We start from the raw sequence: 20594 nt of genomic DNA, 5'->3' as shown, positions 1-20594 counted from the left end.
GTCCATGCAACAACTCTCTCCCCTTCCAGACCATTTCTACATCCTCCATCGTCCTTGACCAGACGGCAATGCATACGACATTTACAGGCTCTTCGGGCTTTTCCCCACTTTGGCAACTTCCTCTACTGGCTCCTCGAATAAGTCCTCAAAGTCGTCAGCGGAACTGACAGATATCACACCGAAAGCTTCCTGCATCATCGCTCCCAGATACTCCAGCTCAGCTATCACCTCCTATTGATAAAAGCCATCAGTTAAAAGTTTTTTTTTAAAAATGACCCACCTGCATGGCCAATGTATATGCAAAGAACAAGAGATGTCTTCCACCTCCACGAACGCTTCTGCGTCGAACGACATCGAGGGAACGAATGGCGTCAACGAGGCGCTGACGAGCCTCCTCAGCTGGAGGAAGGTATGGGGGCACGGGCGTCCGCAGCCGGAATCCGGCGGACAAAGTATAGAACTACAGTAAGAGTGAGTAAACGGTAAGCCACAAGGCACTGATTGCAAGCGTACTCACATATAGAATGACGTTCCCAGCCATCTCTCGGCGTTCCTTGTTGACTGGTATAACAAAGGTATCCCGGATATTGTTGTCCCTAATAAGTTTTCGTCAACGCCACTGGTATTGGGCCGCAAACTGGGCAGTAAACTTACCACTCATCTCTAGTCGTAACACAGCGCATACTGTGCAGCCTATCGAGCATTCGCTCGCAACTAAGTAGGACCTCTTTATAGAATCCATATGCAAACGGTCCTTTTAGGCGTGGTTCGTTTTTTGTGTGGGCCAGCAAGCTTTTCATACTGTCAAGCTGACTCTGAAGATGCAATTCCCTAATGACACGAGTAAATTAAGAGATTATGGACAAAATGTTCATTCGCGCAGACTTACATGGCCATAAATTGTCTTACTCCGTGATCGAGATGAGAATGCCTGATAGCATCTGTCGGCAGTAAAGGTTCCAACTCTCCTTCTTCAGTATCTGCTCCTACGGCGTTTAGTCCATTGTAGTCGACGCCATTACCATAAGTTGTGAGGAGTTTTGAATATAGATAGGACAGATCAAGACAGAAGCTAGCAAACAATATGACGATGATCAAAATGCAACTGAAAGGGCAAGGTGACATCTGACTTACTCGCTCAGGCCCATACGCAGCTCCCTCCTGGCGGTGAACGGCCACCAGTACCTGGAAACAATTGCAGCCCACAGAACGCCCACAATAACACTTGTTGATCGGCGATAGGCAATCATTTCAACAGTAACGTCTCCTCTCGTTCTGGTATTGTAAGTATACAAGCACGTGAGATTCTAAGTCGATTCAGCATTTTCCTCATGATACAAGATTGTACCTACATATGTAAGGAGGATAAATCGCCCTGCATTCATGTAATCGGGCATTTGAGTTATAATATAGAAGCAGGGGATCGAGAAGAAAAACCCTAGGATAGGAAGAGCAACGTTGTTGTCTGGAAACCTGAGCAGAAGATAAGGGACAATCCTTCGCATTTTAAACTATGACCCACAATTTGGTGAAAAGGACAGCAGCTCCCGCTCCGATTCTACATTATAATAAAGTCAGCATCTGCTAATCATAGGCTTTATTTTCAACATACAAAGTTCCCAATATTCTCATCATCGATCTAAATCATTGTAAGCGGGGCAATGTATATGTCAAGCGAATGTTTTGTTGCACAACAACTCACAAAAAATTGGTTTGCCCGATGGTTTGGCTCATGGTAGCAAAGTATGCGATCAGCGCCCATTCCCCTCTGAATCTCAGAAATATCGGTCGTCCAATTTCTGTGAATGCTGGCGCAGCCAACATAGCTAAGCATCTTCTATTAGAATTTGCGAATCCTAAAAGGCTGTCTTCCAACCTACCGCCTCCGAGACCAGTTTTGATGGCATAACGCGCGTCAGGCTGTTTAGACCTTTCGCCTAACGCCCAGAACATCTGTTTGATCCTTCCAATAAAACTGAGTGACTTCAAATCAGGCACGATAACGGGTCCAGTGGAATCACGACCATTTTTCGGGTACAATGGCGGCTGAAGTTGAGAAGGGTCGATTGGGACAATGTTTTCTGCGTTGCGAGGTTGGGAAAATATCTTGAAATATAATGACTACAAGACTCACGAAGCTGTTTATAGAGGTACTCGCTTTTCTTCTCCTTCCTCCCTCTTTTTGGCATTATAACTGTTTTGAGATGCTCCCAGAAAGTGACTTTCTCAGTCGTAACAATCTGTGAAAACGTTAATAACTGATACGACAAAAAAGCCAGAAACGCACCTCCTCCATTGTATCCACAAGAAATATCATCTCACGTGCAAATTCTTCAAAAGTAAACAGGAAACTGTAGCGTGCGTCGTCAGCCTTCCTATCTTAATGTTGACCGAACACTCACAAGTAGATCCAGAAGACCGTTTCATTAGGACCGTGGTTAATGTCGGGCTGATCTTCAACGGGCAAGTTTTCGGTGGCCTCCAGCTTGCATTCGTTTCCGTCCCCGTAAATCTTTTCACTCTCCACATCACTCTCGCTCTCTCCACTGTCACTAGAGCTTGGATCAGTTTTGAAATAGACACCCTTCTTCCGCCGGGGTCCCGCGTAGACCCTTTTGATGGCTCTGCTCGATGAAAGAGTGAATTCCTTGAGGGAAGTGGCGAGCTTGGAGCGGATCAAAGGGAGATCGATACAGGGCATCTGACGAGCTTGGGAAAGAGCCTGTACAGCTTCCAGGGCTTGATCGCACCGAGTCTGCTCACAGTCAAGCCAATTTACATCATCAAAACAATTGTTACTTACGTTCAAATCATCCATCTGTGTCCCGGCAATTTCTCTGAATTTCAAGAAAAGGTGCACGCTTGTAGCAATGTCCATGTCCTCAGATAATCCTTGTCCTCTCTCATCGTCAATGGCATCCACCTCAGAAATGGATATTTTGGAACGGCCACGCTCTGCACCGACCTCCAAACTGATCCGCCCCTCGCGACTGGCGCGGACCAGACTTTCTTGGAGCCTGGTGCTACTCCTCAAACTACTCAAATGTTGGGCCAACCGACCAAGGCTGACGATTGCTGCATCGTAGAGCTGCAAGTTCCTGCCTCTGATCCTCCCATCAAGGACTCGCTCGTGTTTAGCCTCTGAAAGGTCCTTTTGCAGAGTCTTGAAAGCGGCAGAATGGTCTCTAACTGCATCCTTGAGAGTAAGTCCCTTCTCTTTGACTGTGCTTTTCTCGAGGAGGAATGTTGATGTGAGGAGGTCGAGGAGTGTGGAAAAAGAATTGAGTGATTTGGATATTGATTTTTGAAGGTTTGAAGTCGCCGACACTGGGAAGACGGTGATGCACACAAGGTTTGTGATGCAAACTAAAGTCATATCAAGTCAGTGAGAAGTTCAGTTGACTACCATCGCACAGACCTCCCGTGAAGACGATGAGCAAAATCTCTATTAATTTTGGCACTGCACCCTCTTTTATGACAACATTGTACAGAATCATTGCGGCCATTGAGCAGCCTTATTCGTCCAATCAGTTTCGCTGTATAGCTGTTGAAGAGACATTTACTTTACCTGAATTGAAACTTGGGTTACCGACCCATAACTTGGACCAAGCTAACACACCCATAGTCCCTCCAATCCAAATTATACAAACGATCCAATCACCCATTTCACTGATAAAATCCCATCTTTCTCCGTGTGAGGGTGAGTAATGATCGAATAACCGAATCGTCAGGGTCGCTAAGAGGGACACTACCGTGGAAAGTACGGCGAGCACGAAGCAATATCTGGTTGACAGAAGCATGTTTCCCAATGTTTTAGCCGGGTTGAACTAGGCGGATTTTAGGATTCAGCACGTAGTCACGCACCATCGCCTACTCACGTATACAACGATAGTTGCTACCATATGTGCGGAATACGCGGGTACCGCAGTAACTCGCCCATGCGCATCGGTCTCCGACTGGGTCGATAACATAGACGCAAGGGCAGGGACAAACGTGAACAAAGAGGCTATGAGGTAGGCAATAGAGCATTTGAGTATATTTGTGGCCCATGTGGGAGGAATCCAACTATATCTATGTCCTTCAACAGAGGTCAACAGATGCATGAAACTAAGTAACAAGTAAGACATACCTTCCAAAGTGGAAGCCTTCTTCTCTACAATGGACCTTGTCTCAGTAATAGGTTGTCTCGATGATAGGAAATCTGAAGGAAATGAGGCTTCCAACAGGGGTGTAGCAGAAGTCAGCCTTTCAATGGGTTCCGGCGATTGTAATGGTAGTACAGCAGCACGAGGCGTGCCTTCTTCTTGTTGAGAATCATCTCGGGATACAGAAAGAATATGATCACCTCCGGCCTCCAGTTGAGTAGGAGACAATGATAACCGATCAACTATAGAAATGCGATCGCTTGTGTGGCTTCTTCCTTCAGGTATACTCAAGGCGTCTGCAGACAAGTCCGAAGATATGAAAAGTGACCGTACGCTCCGAGCGCTAGGAGTTGCTAACGAAGACGATCGGCTATTTGTTGTTGCCTTGTCTTCAATCTGATCTTCATCCACGTCACTTCCAGTTATGTCTTGAAGAGATTGCCAGTTGTCGAGATCTTCGTGCCGATTCGGTGTCTTCAAAGAAAAGCTGCCCACTGTTTTAACGCTAGCGCTACGGAACTTGCCGTCGCGACGACGAGCTGAGCCACTGTCAAGCGGCTTGTTCCTCCAGTGTGATGGGCCTGCAGGACTACTATAGCTGTAAGGAAGAGAAAAGTACGACGACGGTACCCGCCGGACTGTGTCGTCTGACGGTTCTTGCTCTCTCTGCGGTGTAGGGCGACGGGGAGTTGAGACTGATGCTGAAAGGAGCGGCGCGGGCGGTATGGCAATTGGTGGTTGTCTTCTATCCTGCATTGGATGAATTCACTCCGTATGACGAGGGCTAGCGGCCAAGGATGGCAAAATGTTTCAAGATCCAAAATAATCAGATCTTCGTCATATATAGATGAATCGTTGCGCGGAAGACAGCTATCCGGAATCAAAAATCGAGGCGTTTGCTGGACAATGGAGCCCCGCCAGTCGTAACAACAACAAACCCAACGAATCACCGAAATTTATTACCCTACTACTAGTGCCGACTCCTCTTGCTGCCAGATACCATAATATACATAGCGCAAGCAGCTCACAGCTATACAAGCACTACATCTACTGTCAAATCACCATGGGAAAAGCAAGCAGTGGAGACGGGAACAACTCTGGGAAAAGGACAGCTCAGAAACACAAGTTCTACAAGTTTGGCGCAGGAGGCGGGGACAAAGGAAACGGCAATGGCGGAGAAAAGGGCAACCAGGATGACCAATCAAATGAAGGGAAAGAACATCCAAAAGTATTTCCGTTGGATAAGTATAGAGAGAAGCCCCTTGTGCGTCTTGTATTCTAATGGAGTCTCATCGGGGAGAAGCTGATTGAACACCGGCGATGATCAGCCAGAAAAGCTCTCATTACCAGGCATACTTATATCTACCACAAAGGATAAGGAAAAAGCAGCAGAGTTGGAGATAATCAAACACCTCGAGAAGATAGCAGACGAGCTTTACCACGAGTCCTCTGAAGGACAAGAGGACTCACACGAGGGCAATCTGGATTTCGAAGAGATGCTGAAAAGGGATTTGGAATCCATGAAAGACCAAAGCACAAAGTCTCAAAGATTCAGTAGGTGGTCACATAATGGTGTCTACTTATGTGTCGCTGACTATGACATCAAGGATTGTGCAGCAGGGAGGGTTTCTGCTGTGAGTTAGTAATGTAAATTAGTAGGCAGCATACGGCACTAACGTCTATTAGTGATATATGTCATTGTTTTACCTCCACTACAACCCCATCGACTCGTTGAATATATCCTCGAACAGGCAGCATCAACAGGAAAGTGTCCCCTGAGGTATGTGATTTCTTCATCCCTGCCCTTTGCCGCTAACGTTTGTCCCTATGTCTTCCCACAGGCACTGTAAGAGACTGATACCCATACCGGCAACAGCTAGGGCAACTTTACGCCAACTGAGTGAAGTGACTGCCTCAGTTGTCAAATCGGGCTTTGAATCTCCAGATGGACAAGCTTTCAAGGTACGACACTAGCCATCCTTCATCCCGGACTTTTTGCTTATAAAAGGTTTAGTTCGCAGTCAACGCAAATTCCCGTAGCTCAGACAAGCTTGAGAGGATGGAAATGATCCGGGCAGTCGCTGAGCAAGTTGCAATGCTAGGCGGAGGGCATACAGTGGACTTGAAGAATGCCGATAAGACAATCTTGGTTGAAGTGTATAAGGTGGATGTTTATTCGAAGAGATCTCAAGGGTTATGCTGATCTGTAACGCAGAACAACTTGGGAGTGACTGTTTTGAACGATTACGAAAAGTATAAAAAGGTTTGTCCTGTCAAATATAGTGGAAGAACAGATTGCTGACTTGCCAACTTAGTACAACCCTGGAGCAGTAGCCGCGCAAGCGGCCCAAAAACAAGCAACTTCAACTCCATCAAGCGGACGATCAGTCTTGCCTCTCACTCGGTCGCATAGTGCAGAACAGGACACGGTTGTAAAGCCAATACCGAACAATGAAAATCGACGCCGTCGTGCTGCCTCCATAGCCGAAAGCCATACATCACCACGCTCTCAGTCATATAAAAGAATAAAGGTTGTCGAGGAAGGTGAAACAGAGAAGACAGAGGAAGATATAGAAGCCGGGGAACTTGTCGAAGACGAGGATACTGTTCTCGGGGACGACTTTGAGGAGATCATAGAACAGGGAAGGATAGTCAGGTTCAGAAAAGACGGCAACTAGACAACGGAGCTATGCAGAGTCGAGCCTATCAAGTCATAAACATGGGATGAAACGCTTCTTTTTGCCAGATGTTTGCCATTCGTACCCTCTTGGCCTCCCTTCCAGTCCTCTCAACAAGAGCCTTGGTGGAATCCTTCTCACCGGTTTCGGTAACCTTTCCGTCCACTTGCAGTTTATTGAATTCATTTGAAGGCAGCCTATTGTATGAGGCATTGACAGCATTTTCGTCAACTTCTATCGAACGGCACTCTTTTAGATGAAGAGGTTGTGTAATGATGACGCGATTGGCCAAAAGCCCCATGTCATTATGGCTTTCTTGAAAGTTGTCAGACGTCGGCCGCGAATCCAAAACAGAAATGAGTAAATTTGATTCTTTGGCACCGTGAGCGCCGCCATCCTTTACACTGGAGCGCTCTGCAGAGTGCTTCATTGCATGGGTGGTAGGAGTATATGGTAATAACTCCACCATGTCCTGGCTGCCCTGTACGGGTACAGTTTGCATTCGCAGTAATCCCGCCCTTTCCTTTCTCCCCAGTGTTTCAATTCTCGCTTGGTGCAAGGTCGCTGTATACGGCTGTGTCCATGTGGCCATTGAGTCACATTCAGACGTGTCTCCACTTTGCGAATGTTCAGAGGGCCGGTGATGGTAAAAGAGAATATCTGTAGGAGAATCCCATTGATTACGAGGAGATGAAGAACGTCCAGTCGAGCGACGAGGAATGTCATATACAAGGCGATCAAATAAGGTGACAGAAAGCTGAGGAGGGCTGGGGTTGAAAGCCATCGGCGGACGATGAAATGTTGAATCACCTAGCCTTAAGGGGGAATAGTAAAGTTTAGATAATCATTGATCTAGAATAGCTTACCAAATAAGTTCATCACCCTGCGCAGTCTTGCATAGTTCGTCAGGAAAAGGGTTAATAGACTTTGAGTTATTGATAGGTCTGGGAGACGCGGCGAACATATCATCAGTTGTAATAAGTGCTCTGCGTGAGAATATGAAGATGCGGATAATAGGCCCTGGTGGTGACTGAGAAAAGGGATGGGATGACTGGTGTAAATGATGATGTGAATGGTGAGGGATAGTGGCAAGAAAGTCTGCAGCCTACAATTTCATATGTCAACCGCATACAACAATAATTGCAGCACCAATATCTTGGCGTGTCACGTATGTCACATACAGACTACCACATCCTTTATCTCGGCCTGTAATACCATCGTCCAATTAACCCCCCGTTCTAAAAGTTCCAGGACTTGGTCATGAAAGGAAAAATAGTCGCCTTCCTTTTTTGATTTTCTTCCAAAGCACCACAAACTTCCACAAGCCGTAATAATAGTTTTCCCTTTTATGTCGCGTAGTACTAGTTGTCAACTTGCTATGACTGTAGACTGCAGACTGTTGCACGTGGTTCGTAGTAACGAACTTTTCTCGCTTGAAACCTTGAGACCATTGTTATGTCAAAATTCTCATTGACGAAGGATTGTCGTCGTTAGCGACCGAAAAATAATTTGACTCATGATCGAGAACGGGCGATCACTGCTGCTGCTGCTGCTGTCATCGTGGATGGTAAGTGGCGATGAATGAATGACAATGCACAACGTAACGAAAAATATGAATAAACAACCCTATTTTATCTGATATAAAAGCCTCAGTTCCTGATGGACGCTGATCTGAAAGGCCAGAAACCTGGAACTTGGCTGTTCTTCCAAAAAGCTAAAAAGTCCACTTTTATTTGACTTCTGACTTTGTTTCCGATCATGATTTCTACTATGGAGCGAGCCTCTGTTGACGCGTATTAGAGTATTAGAGGCAAGATTGCTTTGGTATGGCGACATATATACCAGATGGTGGACCGACAGACAGACAAGCAGCATGACAGATGGCACCGTATCTAAGCCTATAGCGCTGTTAGCATTGAGCGGCAGACAGGAGGACAAAGCTAGCTATCTAGTTGCATGTATTTATTACAAAGTGACAGTAATACGGCTTGCTACGTATTGTATCAGCGTAAATTCTAGTCCATCGGAACCATTTGACGCCGACGCGTTACGCGACGTGAGCCATGGCAGAGGTGACGACCGATGACTCACCAACATGGAAACAACAAAACTGTAACAAGCTAGATTCCGTATCTAGAGTGTGAGTATAAATTAAATGGGAACCAGAGGCCAGAATCGAGGAGCCTAGAAGCCTCGGACCCAGGATCCAGGCCAGAGCTAAACACGCCAAATATCCACTGCGGCGCCAAAAGCGCGTTTCTCAGGGCCTCTCGGGAAATTACCGTGACTTTTCAGGCGGTGTCTCTGAACTGTTGCCAGCCGTTACAGGCGACGCGACGGATTTCGGCGGCGTTGGTCCAGTCGGCGCGTCATGGCCTGGAAGCCCCGTATAAAACTCGAGTTCGCCCGCCTTCCCACCCTCTTCTTCGACCAGTCCACCCCGCTCCGTCTCCATACCTTTCTCGCTCCCCCGCCTCGTTTCTCCGCCCCGTCGTTTCCCTCCTCCCTACGACCTTCTCTTTCCTCCGAGCATTCGCACAACTCTTTTCTAACACACAAAAACTTTGAGCATCCGGCTATGTTCACGTACACCCCCTCCACCCCCGAATTCGAGCCTGTCTCTCCCCGCTTCGAGGACAGGACTCATCCAGCCTCGATGGCACCCTGCGGTATTCATGACCCCGCTCTTCTCGAATTCATCCGCACTGATGTCTCGCGTGAGCTCGTCTGTAAGTCTCGGTCTTGAGCGCGTGTCACGTTTCGAGTTGGAGCTCATCGATACCCTACTAGACTACCTCGCCGAAAGGACCACCTCAGTCATTGGTCAAGCCACCAAGGCTGCCGTTCCGTTCACCCCGCCTGGTACTCCCACCAAGGAAAGCGCCGAGGAAGCCCTTGGTCTCCCGTCTCTGGAAACTTTTGTTGCGGTCGTCTGCGAGCAATCCAATGTGCAGGTGTCAACCCTCCTTGCTACACTCGTATACCTTGAACGATTGCGACATCGTCTTCCCAAAGTGTCCAAAAGTGAGCGACTTTAGGAAACGGCCTTTTTCCCTTTTTCTAATGCTATCATCAGGCATGCCTTGCACGCGTCATAGGGTCTTCCTCGCGACTCTCATCGTCTCCGCCAAGTACCTCAACGATTCTTCCCCGAAGAACAAGCACTGGTGCAAGTATGCACAGATGTTTCCTGTTAGCGAGATCAATCTCATGGAAAAACAACTGCTCTTTCTCTTGGGTTACGACCTTTCCGTCGACGAGCGGGAAATACTCGACAGTGAGTTTTCTAACGCGTCAAATGCACTGTATATAGGTCACTAAATTGTATTTTTCACAGACTTCCAACCATTCTTGAGCGAGTACTCCTTCTACTCACCAAGTGTCGCCTCCTCACCAGAGCTTCCACCGACTCCGATTACCCCTGCGCGACCGACCACTGGGCGTTCCAGCCACAAGCGACACCAACGCACGTCCTCGCGGGGGTCTCGTACCTACATTGCTCCTCCCTTGGATCGATCCGGCTCGTCATCCTCTCTCGAGTCTGAAGATATGCCTCTTACTCCACAGCAACCACCTTCTCCAGTAATGGTCAACGCTGTACGCAGAGGGCAAGGCAAGGTGCTTGTTGGGCAAAGACCAGCCGCTATCTATGAGGTACCTGTGCCAAACACCCACTACCTCCAACAGTCTATGTCTATCGAGTCGATCACGTCTGCAAACCAATCCAAAGTCGCTCCTTCTGTGAAGGAAGGTTTCCTCCAGCGATTGCTTCGATCGGACAGACGTCGCAAGCAGGTTGCAATACAAGAGGTAGAAGCACTTGCTGCTGTTTCGTCTTAGAACGTTTGTTAAACCGGCTCTTGGCGGCTTGAGTTCAGCGAAATCAGGCGAACGTGTCGCGGGGTCTCGGCTGTGCCGATCATTGTTTTGGGTTCTTTGGACGACATGCTTGGGTTGTTGTTTCGTGCTCTTATAGATTCTCCATTTGTTGTTTCTCATCTCCTGGACATTCATCATTGCCATTATCATCATTTCATCTACCGTTGTAGTTGATCTACTATACGTGACATACGTACCTGCACTCTTTATCATAGCTTGACTCTCGTTTTATCTTTTGCTGGCCCTGGTCGGTCAGTAAACTCAGATGCATCATATGAAAACATTAATGCCAATGCGTCAGACTAGAAATGATCATCAGCAAGGTATTTACGTGCGCCTCCTACTGTGCCACCAATGGCCGAATAGGAAGTGCTACGCGTATCTAGTCAGTTTTGTGCCTGGCACTCCGCGCCTGCCGATGAGTGCGGTCGAGTCAGGACTCAGCCGAAAGAACCAAACTCGACATTTTATGTGCTCTTGTTATCATCGTTGTCATTCTTATTCGCTTTGTGTCGCAAAGACATTACAGTAAAAGGCTTGATATTACTTGCCCGCAACCCGACATCCCCCAATGTCCGAGCTTCTTTCCCCTCCTCCCGATCCTGCCGGTGTGCCCCTCACCCAAACACAGAAAGATTTGGTCGGAGGCTCAATAGGAGGAATTGCCCAAGTACTTGTCGGTCAGGTGTGTTGTCCCTTCCTTGGCAAAATTGCTTGGGCTGACCGGGACCCTACTTTCTTCCTCTTCATAGCCATTTGACATTGTCAAGGTCCGAGTGCAGACAGCTCCACCAGGAACATATTCTTCCCCAATAGATTGTGCCTCAAAGCTGCTCAAAGCCGATGGTCCATTAGGATTTTACAAGGTCAGTCAGACATACGGATTCTGAAACTACATCTCTACGTGGACTGGCCTTTTGCAGGCAATCGGTTGCCAAAGCTGCCTGGTTTGTGTGGCTTTTGGACTCTCAAGTTAAAGATGCAGATTCAAAGTTTTGTATGGAAGGGCAACTAGGATTTTGAAAGCGGATTGAGCGAGTACTTTTTACTGATTTCTTGTGGAACGATAGGGCACTTTGACTCCCCTGTTAGGAATCGGAGCTTGCGTTTCTATCCAATTCGGCGCTTTAGAATGGGCGAAAAGGTTCTTTGCGCAACGGGCAAGAGGCCGAGATTTGAACCTCGGTGAGCCATTTCCACAACCTGTCTCATACTTGCACAAACCTGACACTTCCTAGCGGAGTTTTGGCTCAGTGGGGCGTTTGCTGGGGTAGCCAATACTGTTGTTGCCAACCCTGTTGAACACATCCGTATTCGTGAGCTCTTCATGGACATCTCGTCAATTTCAAGTTGCTGAGCGTAATTGTCACAAGGCCTCCAAACGCAACCTGACACGTTGCCTCGCATGTATAACGGACCGTTAGATTGTGCCATCAAGCTTTACAAAAACGGCGGGGGTCTCAAGGGTGTATTCAAAGGACAGGTGCCTACGATGTTACGCGACGGTATTGGCTATGGGTGAGCTCTTTTTTTTTTTTTTTTCTTTTTTTATACTTCCACCGTCAGGACATTAGGGCTCATTTCTTGTAAAGTTGCTATTTTTTAGCTTACGAGTCGCTTGTCCAACGACATCTGCGTGCTACTAATTTAAGCCGTGATCAGATTTCGCCCTTGTGGGCGGTCACTTATGGTGCCGCCGCCGGATACGCTCTTTGGTTCTCGTCGGTCCCGCCCTCCTACAGGCTGTTGCCCCTTAAGCTGATGATCGATCTTTTAGGATTTACCCTGTGGATGTGATAAAGTCTAAATTGCAGACTGACTCTCTTGACCCTACAAAGCAAAAGTTCAAGGGATTAATTGACTGCACTCGGCAGACTTGGAGGGCGCAAGGCGTGAAAGGCTTTTTAGGAGGTTTGGCGCCAACACTCATACGGTAGGTCACTCTCCACTTTCCATCCTGCGCGGCGAAATCTAACTAGCTACAGTTCTCCATTTGCCAATGGCGCCACTTTTGTAGCTTTTGAACTTGCTATGCGTGCTATGAATTGATATCTGTAGAGAAAATGGTCGGATTTATTTATAGTTGCTTCACATGGACAGAGCTTAGAAACAAGCATACTATACCTGAAGCATGTTATGTGCAGTTTTCAGCATATAGATACAATCACTGAATGAAGATGTGAGCTGTAATACGCTTGATACATCTATGTCGTTCCTAATACAATTATCCCTTCATGCCTTAACAGCACGTACAGTTCGGTGAACGTTCTAGACAACGCGTTCACTCGCACTCAACAGACGAGGGTACATGGCACAGAGATTCTGTACGTGAGTGAATTTGAGTGTGGCGAGAAAACGCGAGAGCCATCATCATTGCAGCGGCGTTCAAGTCCTCCATGGGTGGAACGACCTGCAAGCACAGATATTTAGTCTAGTGTGTTGAAAAAGATGGTGTGCTTCGACATACCTCTTGCGCATCCTGCTCATCAGCATTTATTTCCTCCTGTACTGCAGCGGGGGTTTGAATGACATTCCTCTCCTTCCTAAGCTTCTCCCAAAAATCCAGCCTGATTATCTTCTCTGGCACCCTAAACTTCTTACGATTGATGATCGTATCCTCAAATTCCATTTCGGACGTCTCGGAACCACCTGAATCATTGGCGATCTCCACATTTCCATTATTAAATTGGCCTTTTCCAACGATTTTAACGGTTTGCAAATTGTCTTGCAAAGTGCGACGACGGGGCTTTATAGCATGTGTTAAACAATGGAAAAGTAACGCCGATATTACTCACCATTACATGGTCCGGATGGTTGGGACACATCCATTTCTTCCCTGCGCTAGGCATGATAGTTGGCGGAGGAGAGAGACAATCTAAATGCCAACTGAGAGGACAATAATCACAGGAAACTATTTGTCGCCACGTAGCCTCAGGATCAGTCATCACAGAATGTTTAGGAAGGGCTGAACCTCCACAATGGTAGCATTCTACTTTTCTTTGACGCCCATCCCGAAGGCGGAAAGGGTCGCGATCTTCCAAAAATCCCTTTCGACTACGTGTCCTGTCAACTCTGGGGACTTCTGCAAGAGACATCTAAACGTACTCAATCTTGGTTCTCGCCTCTTTAGAGTCTACATATTCCCCATCGGCACCCGTGGTGACACCTGCGAAATACTTTCTGACGTTCGGCGGGAAGCCTGAACTGCTCTGGGTTTTCCTCCTCTATCTTTTTGCAAATGGCACGAAACACTGCAGGGACAGCAGGGATTTCACTCTCTTTGACAAGACTCGCTCCCTCCGCCTTTGCCTGCGTGGTAAAAAGAGGTCAACATAGACATCAGTCGACCAGAAAACCTCTCACCTTTTCCGAACGGCACTGCTTACACAGCCACATCTCCTCGGAAGGCAGCTCGTCTAGCTTTAAAGGGGGCTCTAAACACATGAAATGAAACGACCTAGGACATCCGTCGCAACACAAAAATCGTCCAATCCCCCGACAAGCCGAACAAAAGTCTTGATTTGGCTAAATTTAATCATCAGTATATGTGCATCAAATCGGGAGAGACAACTCTCAGAGCTGAAAATAAGTACCTGCACATCAGATTTTCCCTTGCCTTTGTCTTTTTTACTCTGCTGCGCAGCTTGTCTAGTGCTTCCACCTATCCTAACGTCCCTTCCGGAAGCAGATATGCCCATTCTTTGACCACCATCCCTCTTCGCGTTACCGGGCTGTCTAGCTCTTAACCTCGATTCGTACCCCGCAGCGGCTTCCCGGCGGATTGAATCAGCATCGACTGCAAGAGCCAGGTCAGAATCTAAAGCGGGGGAAGTAGCTTTGCTAGACATAGCATTCTGAGAAGCTTCGACAATCTGGCCGTTTGAAGGTGGTATAAAGATCGAAAGGCGACCGGCAGGGCTTTTGCCTTTTTTCCGCGAACTGGAAGCAACAGCTGCTCTTGAGGCCGTCTTCGATGGGGTTTGTCTTCTACTCCTTGCAGAGCGAGTAGAGGCTAAGAGCGGCCTACATTTACCCAAACCGTCAGTGAATGTTGCGATGGTGATTAGGTCACTGTATGCTGTATTGCCAGAAAAAAAAAATGACTGTCCCTTATTGCATGCTGGGACTTACTCTTCTGATTGCTTCCTCTTCTTCGAACTTGTATTTGGTTGAGGGTCTTCCGTAGCGGACATAATAGTAAGAGGTGTACTGGCCCTGCTGGCTTCATTGTTAGCAGGACCTGCTTCTGGATGATGGCCTGCATTCATCATCTCTGTATCTGCAATGATATTCGAGTAGTCCATATGTTTTGTTAGCAGCAGCCATTTCGCTTGAAGGCGCACGTACTGCTTTGCATCGATGGGCGTTTTTAAGAATATTATGGGGCTTTTATGCGAAGAATAATACTGATGCGATGTTATGCCACCGGAAGATGATGCGCAAAAATATGTGTGGCACACGATAGTGGCGAGCCACAGTTACTGCTGGTCCAAGAAGAAAGTGGCAATGATGTGACGGGTTACTGGTGAGCTTTGATGTATACGTGTGTGGCACCCTTCTTTACGATTGAGTGCTAGCAGTTACCAGATGATATCTTCTGATGCCCTATTATCGCGTTGAGATTTGTGCTCGCCGAGAAAGGCGTACTGTCGGCGAAGTCCAGTGGTGTGCCTATGCACGCGTAACTCGTAGTGATGAAATGGCCTTTAAAAAGGATAGAGAAAAACCGAAGAAGACCTTTGCTTGTAATAATGTATTCTTGATGTATGGTCTTCGTTGCTTCTCGATTTCTTGTTGACGGCCGCGGCTGGACAAACCGGTCTCTGATCATGTACAGACACCGCGCGCCGAAAATTACTATGGTACAAAATGCAAAGTGTAAAGAACTTCTTCTTTGCTCCATCTGCAACCAAGCAAACGGATCAAGCGCCACACTCAAGGGTGCCGCTCGCTTTGCCTTTTGCCGGTATGACTGATGGAACCGTAGAAGACATGTCTGTATATATAAATACAAACTGCATTGCCGTTTGCACAGAATCTGTCCATAATAGTGTGTACGCACGATATCATGAGGGGGTACTGGTATGTGCTGACCCTTGAGCCACCAGACCCGCCGTGAGAAGCTTCTTGACCCTTCCTCCTCTCCTCATCGCTTCTTTCTTTATATCTTCTTCAAGGGTTGCCCTTATCTTTACGGGCTCACTTTCAGCTGGTAAACTGCTCAAAAACTACAGATTGCAAGAAAGAGATTTAAATTCACTGCAGATACTGCTGCTGGTTTATTTTACTTTAGTAGTAGTGATGAATAATTAACGTTGAATAATGCACTCTTAAACATGAAATACATATAATGCGAAGATCAATACCGTTTTATACCACACATTGATCTTTGTTGTGTTTGGAATTTAGCATGCAGATCATCAGCTTTGCTAAATTATTCTATCAACCATCATGATGGTCAATCAATGTCCTTTGTTGTTGATTCGGGGCAACAAACACTTTTTTTCATTCTCAGCCTCGGTCACAAGTATTGTGACGATGGCAGAACGTAATACCGACCAATCGGCAAAAACCATGAATGGGGATTGAATTGACTGGTCATGAAGGACTCAGCGGCTCTCTTTCACCCAAAGCAACATAATAATCATCCATTTTTCAACATGGTGGTTTTATGTTCGCCCCTCTTCGACCCATCTCCCCACTGAACGAATCAAAGGAGACGGGAGATACGTGAGCTACAGGTGTCTTATTCCCTTTCTCTCTACCTCTATCCCAACTGAGGAAAGCATCTATTAGAAGCTAACAGTTCCCGTAATGTAGGGGAATGGAGGTGTGAGAAAAGGGAATGAAACTTGAAACGCTTCCAGAGAAGCCCTGCCTCACTGTTCCTCAGATGCTCGCTCACTTCAACAGCCGAATGTCGGAAGCTTTTTGGCGGTGTTTTGCGGAAGCATAAAGGAAGAAGTTGGTGTGGCACAAATGACTTGGACGGAGAGATGAAATGAGCGTCTACGTAATCAAATTGGTCCGGTCGGCACCGCGGTCGGGATCAATTATTAATTATTTAGGAACCACAATCTCTCCCTTTGGCGGTGCCTTTCTATTACAGGGAGGATTTGTCACACGTGGATTCCACGTTTTTCAAGCACGCCAGAATTGGTGCTCGAAGGGCTTGGCGATGTTGCTTTTTTGACTTCCCTCAATTTTTGCAGGAGGCGCCCGACCAGCTTCTAGCCAAATAGCCAACGAATAACAGGGTCGTTGGCGCCACAACACTAAAAATGACCAATTATTGTTGATAGCAAAGCAAGGGTAAAAGCATGATGGGCGATGGGCGTGGCGGCCCGTGGTGGCACTAATGGCCATAACGAGACCTATATAAAACCGTGACCTTCCAACTCGATTGTTCCCCGTATCAAAAATAAGACACTTGCAGGACAACAAAGTGAAGGAAACAGTAATCATAATTCACGAAAAATGATGTCTTCCACTGCTACTTTAGTTGACGAAGACTTTTCTGTTGGCACACTCAAACTCAACGGCGCTCATGAGGTTACCGACGTTCAGGTTAGCTCTTCTCCCGAAGTAGAGAGGACGAAGAAGAATGAAAGCGTTGCTGTTGACCCATTCAACTACGTGGTGAGTTGGTTAATTCATTATTTCTCTCTCTGATACCCTACTATCATTTGGTGGCCGACCTTGCCAATAAATTGCTGACACAGCGCGACGCATCATTTAGGGAGAAGTCTTGGGCGCCGGTCCTGGAGCAGACTACCCATATGCCGAGTTTTTGCGTAAGTCGATCCCATTCATACAGTTGCAAAGGAAAGATCGATCTCCGAATACTAATCATACATGACGGCATCTTGGACAGCCCACAATCCTCCCCGTACTCAATCCGACCCTCCGCTCCCTTTCTTTGACATTGAAGATCGCGGTCACCGTGCCGATCCTAACGTGGCTAGACTTCGCGCTTTCGTCGAGGCTAGGGGTGGCAGGTTGAAAGATATGTTAGTGGCGATTGGGACTGTTGTTGAAGGAGACGTGAAGCTGGAGGATCTCGGAGAGGCTGAAAAGGATGATCTGTAAGTTTTGATTAGATTCTCCTTGCTGGACACTCGGAGTTACATCCTGACCATTCAACTATCAGTGCTTTGCTTGTTGCACAACGGGGTGTAGTCTGTACGTTGCTGTCACCCCTTATTCTTTGATGTCTGATCATAGTTACTGATGACTTCATGGTGCAATAGTTTTTAGAAATCAGCAATCTATGACTATCGAACAGCAACGTGAACTCGGGAAGCACTTTGGTCCTCTCCACAAGCACGCCACCTATGCAACTCCTCGTCGAGGTGACTTGGATGATGTTGTTGGTGAGTTCAATCCGTTTGTTTCTCAGTTTGCTGTTTGCTGATTTGCATGCGCAGTTGTCTATTCTGATCGAGACTCTAGGCCGGACCTTTATGCCTTCTCTCGAGCTGAGCTTTTCCACTCTGATGTGACCTACGAGGTCCAACCTCCTGGGACTACCATGTTGCGTCTTCTGACCACTCCTGAGGTTGGAAATGATACTCTTTGGTCCTCTGGGTGAGTATCTCTGCAGCATTCAATGCTTTACATGCTCTGACGACGGTACAGTTATTCCGTTTATTCTTCTCTCTCCAAGCCTTTCCAACAATACCTCGAATCTCTCTCAGCCATCCATTCAGGATTTGATCAAGCCTCCTCTCGAACTAACTTCTCCAAGATTCCACGTCGCGAGCCTATTGAGACTATCCATCCGGTTGTCCGTGTCCACCCTGTTACTGGTATGAAGTCGGTGTTTGTCAATCCTGGTTTTGTCACTAGGTTGGTAGGCGTACCGAAAGCAGAAAGTGACATGGTTCTCTCTTTCTTGAAGGACTGTTTTGCTCAGCAGACTGACGCCACAGTCAGGTGGAGGTGAGTCACCATGTGCTGTTGCTCCTCGACAGCCTGGTTTGTTAACATTGTTTGGATGGTAGCTGGGCGCCTGGAGACGTCGCAATCTGGGATAACCGTAATGTCAATCACTCGGCTACGTTTGATGCCTACGTAGGTTTTAATGATCGCTATTTGACCCCAGCTCACCAGCAGCCCAGCCCTCCCTACGACACGGTCTCCGAGTCACTGCGCACGGCGAAAAACCCCTTTCTGTGGAGGAGTATGAGGAGATTTATCAAAAGCCAGCCAAGGACTGGCTTGAGGAAAGATTCAAGACACTTGGTATAACTGGTCCTGCCCGAGATGACGGGAAAACCAAGAAGAAGGCTTTCAGGGATTAGGAGTGCAGAGACGCCAAGCGAGAAGAAGGGGATACGCATAGAGGCCTCAACGGCTCAGAATCATCATTTGGCATGGCCTTAACGTCGATTACCAATAAAAATACAGTGTTTTAATAGTTGTTACATATACAAATGGAAAATTGTGATAGTATTCCTTTTTTGATGAATTTCTGTGCAAGATGAGTGATGTTCGTTTGATATGTACTCAATCCAAAACGTGTCACCTATTATTCCCTCCGATCCGTAGATAACGTGTCGCCTACTCATAACTTCTATTGATAACTTCTGACTGAGTTCATTTCCTTCCTATTCATATTCGCTCCAGCCCCCCACTCCGTATATGCCGGTCTTCCAACCGCTTTCTGCTTTGTCGCCCTTCGCTCCAGGATTATACTCTTCCCACGTCGGCAGTTTGGGATAATGCACAGCTACGGAATGCCGTATCAAATGCGCATGTCTTTCAACGTGGAGCTCGGCTAAAGATGATGTACCGGCAATTGTTTGCGACGGACTACATTTGCGTATTATAGGTGTATACTCAGGATAATAAGATTCATGATGTTGCCATGACTCGTCGCTCTCCACTGGCGACGGAGCAGCGTGGTCGGTCGTCGAGAGTGGCAATATTTCACTATCATCAGGCAGGCTGCCATTAGAAAGGACTTCAAGTCGATCAACTGACGTTGTTTGGGCAGGCATAATGTCATTTGCGTGTTTGGGGGTTGCCACTCTCAACGGGCAGCAATGACCCAAAGACTTCTTCTTCTTCACTGACCTCGCTAACACCTCTCCTCCTCCGACAGAGTATGTTGCTAGCTTGGCAGGAGGTAATATGTGCAGCTCTTCGGATAGCAGAATCTTTTTGGGCGGCTCTTTGTGTAGCTTGTGAGGTCTGCCCGTGATCATCATTGGTATATGGCGAGAGTGCGGGGAAGAAGATTGTATAGGGCGCTCGTCCCAGGTTACTTCCATTGGAGGAAATTTGAGTAGTGATTTTCGGCGAATGATGGGGGTCAACGATATAGGCATAAGAGGTGGAGAACGGTGATAGGGCATGTCATGTGTCATGATGAGGTGATGCCGTCGTGGGGCAGCGTCGAGAGAAAAAAAGATGGGGCTTTGAGAGTGCTAAGGTAGGGAGAGAGTTTTCCAAAAATATTAGATATTGGGATGGCAATAGCTGCACCATCATCCGGATGTTTCGAATCCCATCACTGTGCTTAGATGAACCATTGATCAAAGAGTGTCCTAGTTGCAGCAACAAGGATAGAATAAGAAGAACTGAAAACATCCGGTTGATTAAATATCAATAACAGATGGAGCCGTATTGTTCTGTCTGATTTGTACCTCGAGGTCTTGGAGGCTCCTAAGTGCGGTCCTTGGTCCTTGGCTTCGTTTTCCTTTTGTTTCCTTTGCCATCAGTTTTACTTGCCATCAGTTTTATACACCCTCCTGGCGTTTTGTTTACTTTAGTTGATGTTCTTCCGCTTTGGTACTAAAATTAATAAAATAAAAGCCATTATTCATTCTTCTTCTGATGAGTAGTGACGCCTTTTTGACCCTCGCGGCTTCGTCCGCTTGAGTGACCG

The 20594-nt window shown here is 47.1% G+C and overlaps 7 protein-coding genes and 1 pseudogene across 7 annotated transcripts; 4 read left to right on the top strand and 4 right to left on the bottom strand.

Annotated features, from left to right (window-relative positions):
- Positions 1 to 53: 53 nt before the first annotated feature.
- CNG02020 (endocytosis-related protein, putative) lies at positions 54 to 4969 on the bottom strand. Its single transcript, XM_024657545.1, has 19 exons — positions 4130 to 4969; positions 3879 to 4078; positions 3569 to 3827; positions 3419 to 3514; positions 2804 to 3366; positions 2403 to 2755; positions 2288 to 2351; positions 2135 to 2240; positions 1881 to 2081; positions 1703 to 1826; positions 1613 to 1639; positions 1523 to 1558; positions 1353 to 1473; positions 1135 to 1307; positions 890 to 1072; positions 655 to 831; positions 518 to 596; positions 281 to 460; positions 54 to 231 (listed from the first exon to the last, which is right to left on the bottom strand). Exons 1-19 carry the CDS (start codon positions 4899 to 4901, stop codon positions 82 to 84), a joined length of 3864 nt encoding a protein of 1287 aa, XP_024513214.1. The 5' UTR covers positions 4902 to 4969; the 3' UTR covers positions 54 to 81.
- Positions 4970 to 5093: 124 nt separating this feature from the next.
- Positions 5094 to 7920, top strand: CNG02010 (hypothetical protein). Its single transcript, XM_024657544.1, has 8 exons — positions 5094 to 5409; positions 5474 to 5699; positions 5753 to 5779; positions 5832 to 5925; positions 5987 to 6107; positions 6160 to 6309; positions 6361 to 6408; positions 6461 to 7920. Exons 1-8 carry the CDS (start codon positions 5209 to 5211, stop codon positions 6821 to 6823), a joined length of 1230 nt encoding a protein of 409 aa, XP_024513213.1. The 5' UTR covers positions 5094 to 5208; the 3' UTR covers positions 6824 to 7920.
- CNG02000 (hypothetical protein) lies at positions 6659 to 7926 on the bottom strand. The gene is made up of 2 exons (XM_024657543.1): positions 7690 to 7926; positions 6659 to 7638 (listed from the first exon to the last, which is right to left on the bottom strand). The coding sequence occupies exons 1-2, from the start codon at positions 7785 to 7787 to the stop codon at positions 6852 to 6854; spliced, it is 885 nt and encodes a 294-aa protein (XP_024513285.1). The 5' UTR covers positions 7788 to 7926; the 3' UTR covers positions 6659 to 6851.
- Positions 7927 to 9235: 1309 nt separating this feature from the next.
- On the top strand, positions 9236 to 10984 carry CNG01990 (g1/s-specific cyclin pcl1 (cyclin hcs26), putative). The gene is made up of 4 exons (XM_571897.2): positions 9236 to 9552; positions 9614 to 9847; positions 9900 to 10100; positions 10161 to 10984. Exons 1-4 carry the CDS (start codon positions 9402 to 9404, stop codon positions 10661 to 10663), a joined length of 1089 nt encoding a protein of 362 aa, XP_571897.2. The 5' UTR covers positions 9236 to 9401; the 3' UTR covers positions 10664 to 10984.
- A 188-nt stretch (positions 10985 to 11172) lies between these two features.
- On the top strand, positions 11173 to 12886 carry CNG01980 (carrier protein ymc2, mitochondrial precursor, putative). The gene is made up of 8 exons (XM_024657542.1): positions 11173 to 11387; positions 11455 to 11568; positions 11773 to 11887; positions 11941 to 12018; positions 12076 to 12220; positions 12295 to 12423; positions 12480 to 12635; positions 12688 to 12886. The coding sequence occupies exons 1-8, from the start codon at positions 11274 to 11276 to the stop codon at positions 12749 to 12751; spliced, it is 915 nt and encodes a 304-aa protein (XP_024513212.1). The 5' UTR covers positions 11173 to 11273; the 3' UTR covers positions 12752 to 12886.
- Positions 12887 to 12910: 24 nt separating this feature from the next.
- On the bottom strand, positions 12911 to 15541 carry CNG01970 (annotated as a pseudogene).
- Positions 15542 to 17071: 1530 nt separating this feature from the next.
- Positions 17072 to 19166, top strand: CNG01960 (conserved hypothetical protein). Its single transcript, XM_571891.1, has 9 exons — positions 17072 to 17341; positions 17442 to 17496; positions 17577 to 17787; positions 17853 to 17884; positions 17953 to 18075; positions 18130 to 18289; positions 18341 to 18643; positions 18706 to 18775; positions 18823 to 19166. The coding sequence occupies exons 1-9, from the start codon at positions 17180 to 17182 to the stop codon at positions 19003 to 19005; spliced, it is 1299 nt and encodes a 432-aa protein (XP_571891.1). The 5' UTR covers positions 17072 to 17179; the 3' UTR covers positions 19006 to 19166.
- Positions 19131 to 20494, bottom strand: CNG01955 (hypothetical protein). Its single transcript, XM_024658616.1, has one exon. The coding sequence runs from the start codon at positions 20071 to 20073 to the stop codon at positions 19312 to 19314; it is 762 nt and encodes a 253-aa protein (XP_024514539.1). The 5' UTR covers positions 20074 to 20494; the 3' UTR covers positions 19131 to 19311.
- Between the last annotated feature and the right edge of the window lie 100 nt (positions 20495 to 20594).

Source organism: Cryptococcus neoformans (assembly GCF_000091045.1).
Source record: "Cryptococcus neoformans var. neoformans JEC21 chromosome 7 sequence".
Lineage (NCBI taxonomy): Eukaryota > Fungi > Basidiomycota > Tremellomycetes > Tremellales > Cryptococcaceae > Cryptococcus > Cryptococcus deneoformans.
The sequence above is the reverse complement of the archived record's forward strand: the minus strand, read 5'-3'. Positions and strand labels throughout refer to the sequence as shown.

What these genes read in the sequence shown, in the direction of transcription:
- CNG02020 (XM_024657545.1), bottom strand. Translation starts at nt 4,901, where the DNA reads ATGCAGGATAGAAGACAACCACCAATTGCCATACCGCCCGCGCCGCTC. An exon ending in GTTACGACTAGAGATGAGTG is followed by an intron (nt 597 to 654) that starts GTAAGTTTACTG and finishes AAAACTTATTAG; the next exon opens with GGACAACAATATCCGGGATA. An exon ending in CTGGGAACGTCATTCTATAT is followed by an intron (nt 461 to 517) that starts GTGAGTACGCTT and finishes CTCTTACTGTAG; the next exon opens with TTCTATACTTTGTCCGCCGG.
- CNG02010 (XM_024657544.1), top strand. Translation starts at nt 5,209, where the DNA reads ATGGGAAAAGCAAGCAGTGGAGACGGGAACAACTCTGGGAAAAGGACA. An exon ending in AGTATAGAGAGAAGCCCCTT is followed by an intron (nt 5,410 to 5,473) that starts GTGCGTCTTGTA and finishes GGCGATGATCAG; the next exon opens with CCAGAAAAGCTCTCATTACC. An exon ending in CACAAAGTCTCAAAGATTCA is followed by an intron (nt 5,700 to 5,752) that starts GTAGGTGGTCAC and finishes TATGACATCAAG; the next exon opens with GATTGTGCAGCAGGGAGGGT.
- CNG02000 (XM_024657543.1), bottom strand. Translation starts at nt 7,787, where the DNA reads ATGTTCGCCGCGTCTCCCAGACCTATCAATAACTCAAAGTCTATTAAC. An exon ending in CAGGGTGATGAACTTATTTG is followed by an intron (nt 7,639 to 7,689) that starts GTAAGCTATTCT and finishes TTCCCCCTTAAG; the next exon opens with GCTAGGTGATTCAACATTTC.
- CNG01990 (XM_571897.2), top strand. Translation starts at nt 9,402, where the DNA reads ATGTTCACGTACACCCCCTCCACCCCCGAATTCGAGCCTGTCTCTCCC. An exon ending in TGTCTCGCGTGAGCTCGTCT is followed by an intron (nt 9,553 to 9,613) that starts GTAAGTCTCGGT and finishes ATACCCTACTAG; the next exon opens with ACTACCTCGCCGAAAGGACC. An exon ending in TCTTCCCAAAGTGTCCAAAA is followed by an intron (nt 9,848 to 9,899) that starts GTGAGCGACTTT and finishes TGCTATCATCAG; the next exon opens with GCATGCCTTGCACGCGTCAT.
- CNG01980 (XM_024657542.1), top strand. Translation starts at nt 11,274, where the DNA reads ATGTCCGAGCTTCTTTCCCCTCCTCCCGATCCTGCCGGTGTGCCCCTC. An exon ending in TGTTGAACACATCCGTATTC is followed by an intron (nt 12,019 to 12,075) that starts GTGAGCTCTTCA and finishes AATTGTCACAAG; the next exon opens with GCCTCCAAACGCAACCTGAC. An exon ending in GGATACGCTCTTTGGTTCTC is followed by an intron (nt 12,424 to 12,479) that starts GTCGGTCCCGCC and finishes TCGATCTTTTAG; the next exon opens with GATTTACCCTGTGGATGTGA.
- CNG01960 (XM_571891.1), top strand. Translation starts at nt 17,180, where the DNA reads ATGATGTCTTCCACTGCTACTTTAGTTGACGAAGACTTTTCTGTTGGC. An exon ending in CCCATATGCCGAGTTTTTGC is followed by an intron (nt 17,497 to 17,576) that starts GTAAGTCGATCC and finishes CATCTTGGACAG; the next exon opens with CCCACAATCCTCCCCGTACT. An exon ending in GAGGCTGAAAAGGATGATCT is followed by an intron (nt 17,788 to 17,852) that starts GTAAGTTTTGAT and finishes TTCAACTATCAG; the next exon opens with TGCTTTGCTTGTTGCACAAC.
- CNG01955 (XM_024658616.1), bottom strand. Translation starts at nt 20,073, where the DNA reads ATGACACATGACATGCCCTATCACCGTTCTCCACCTCTTATGCCTATA.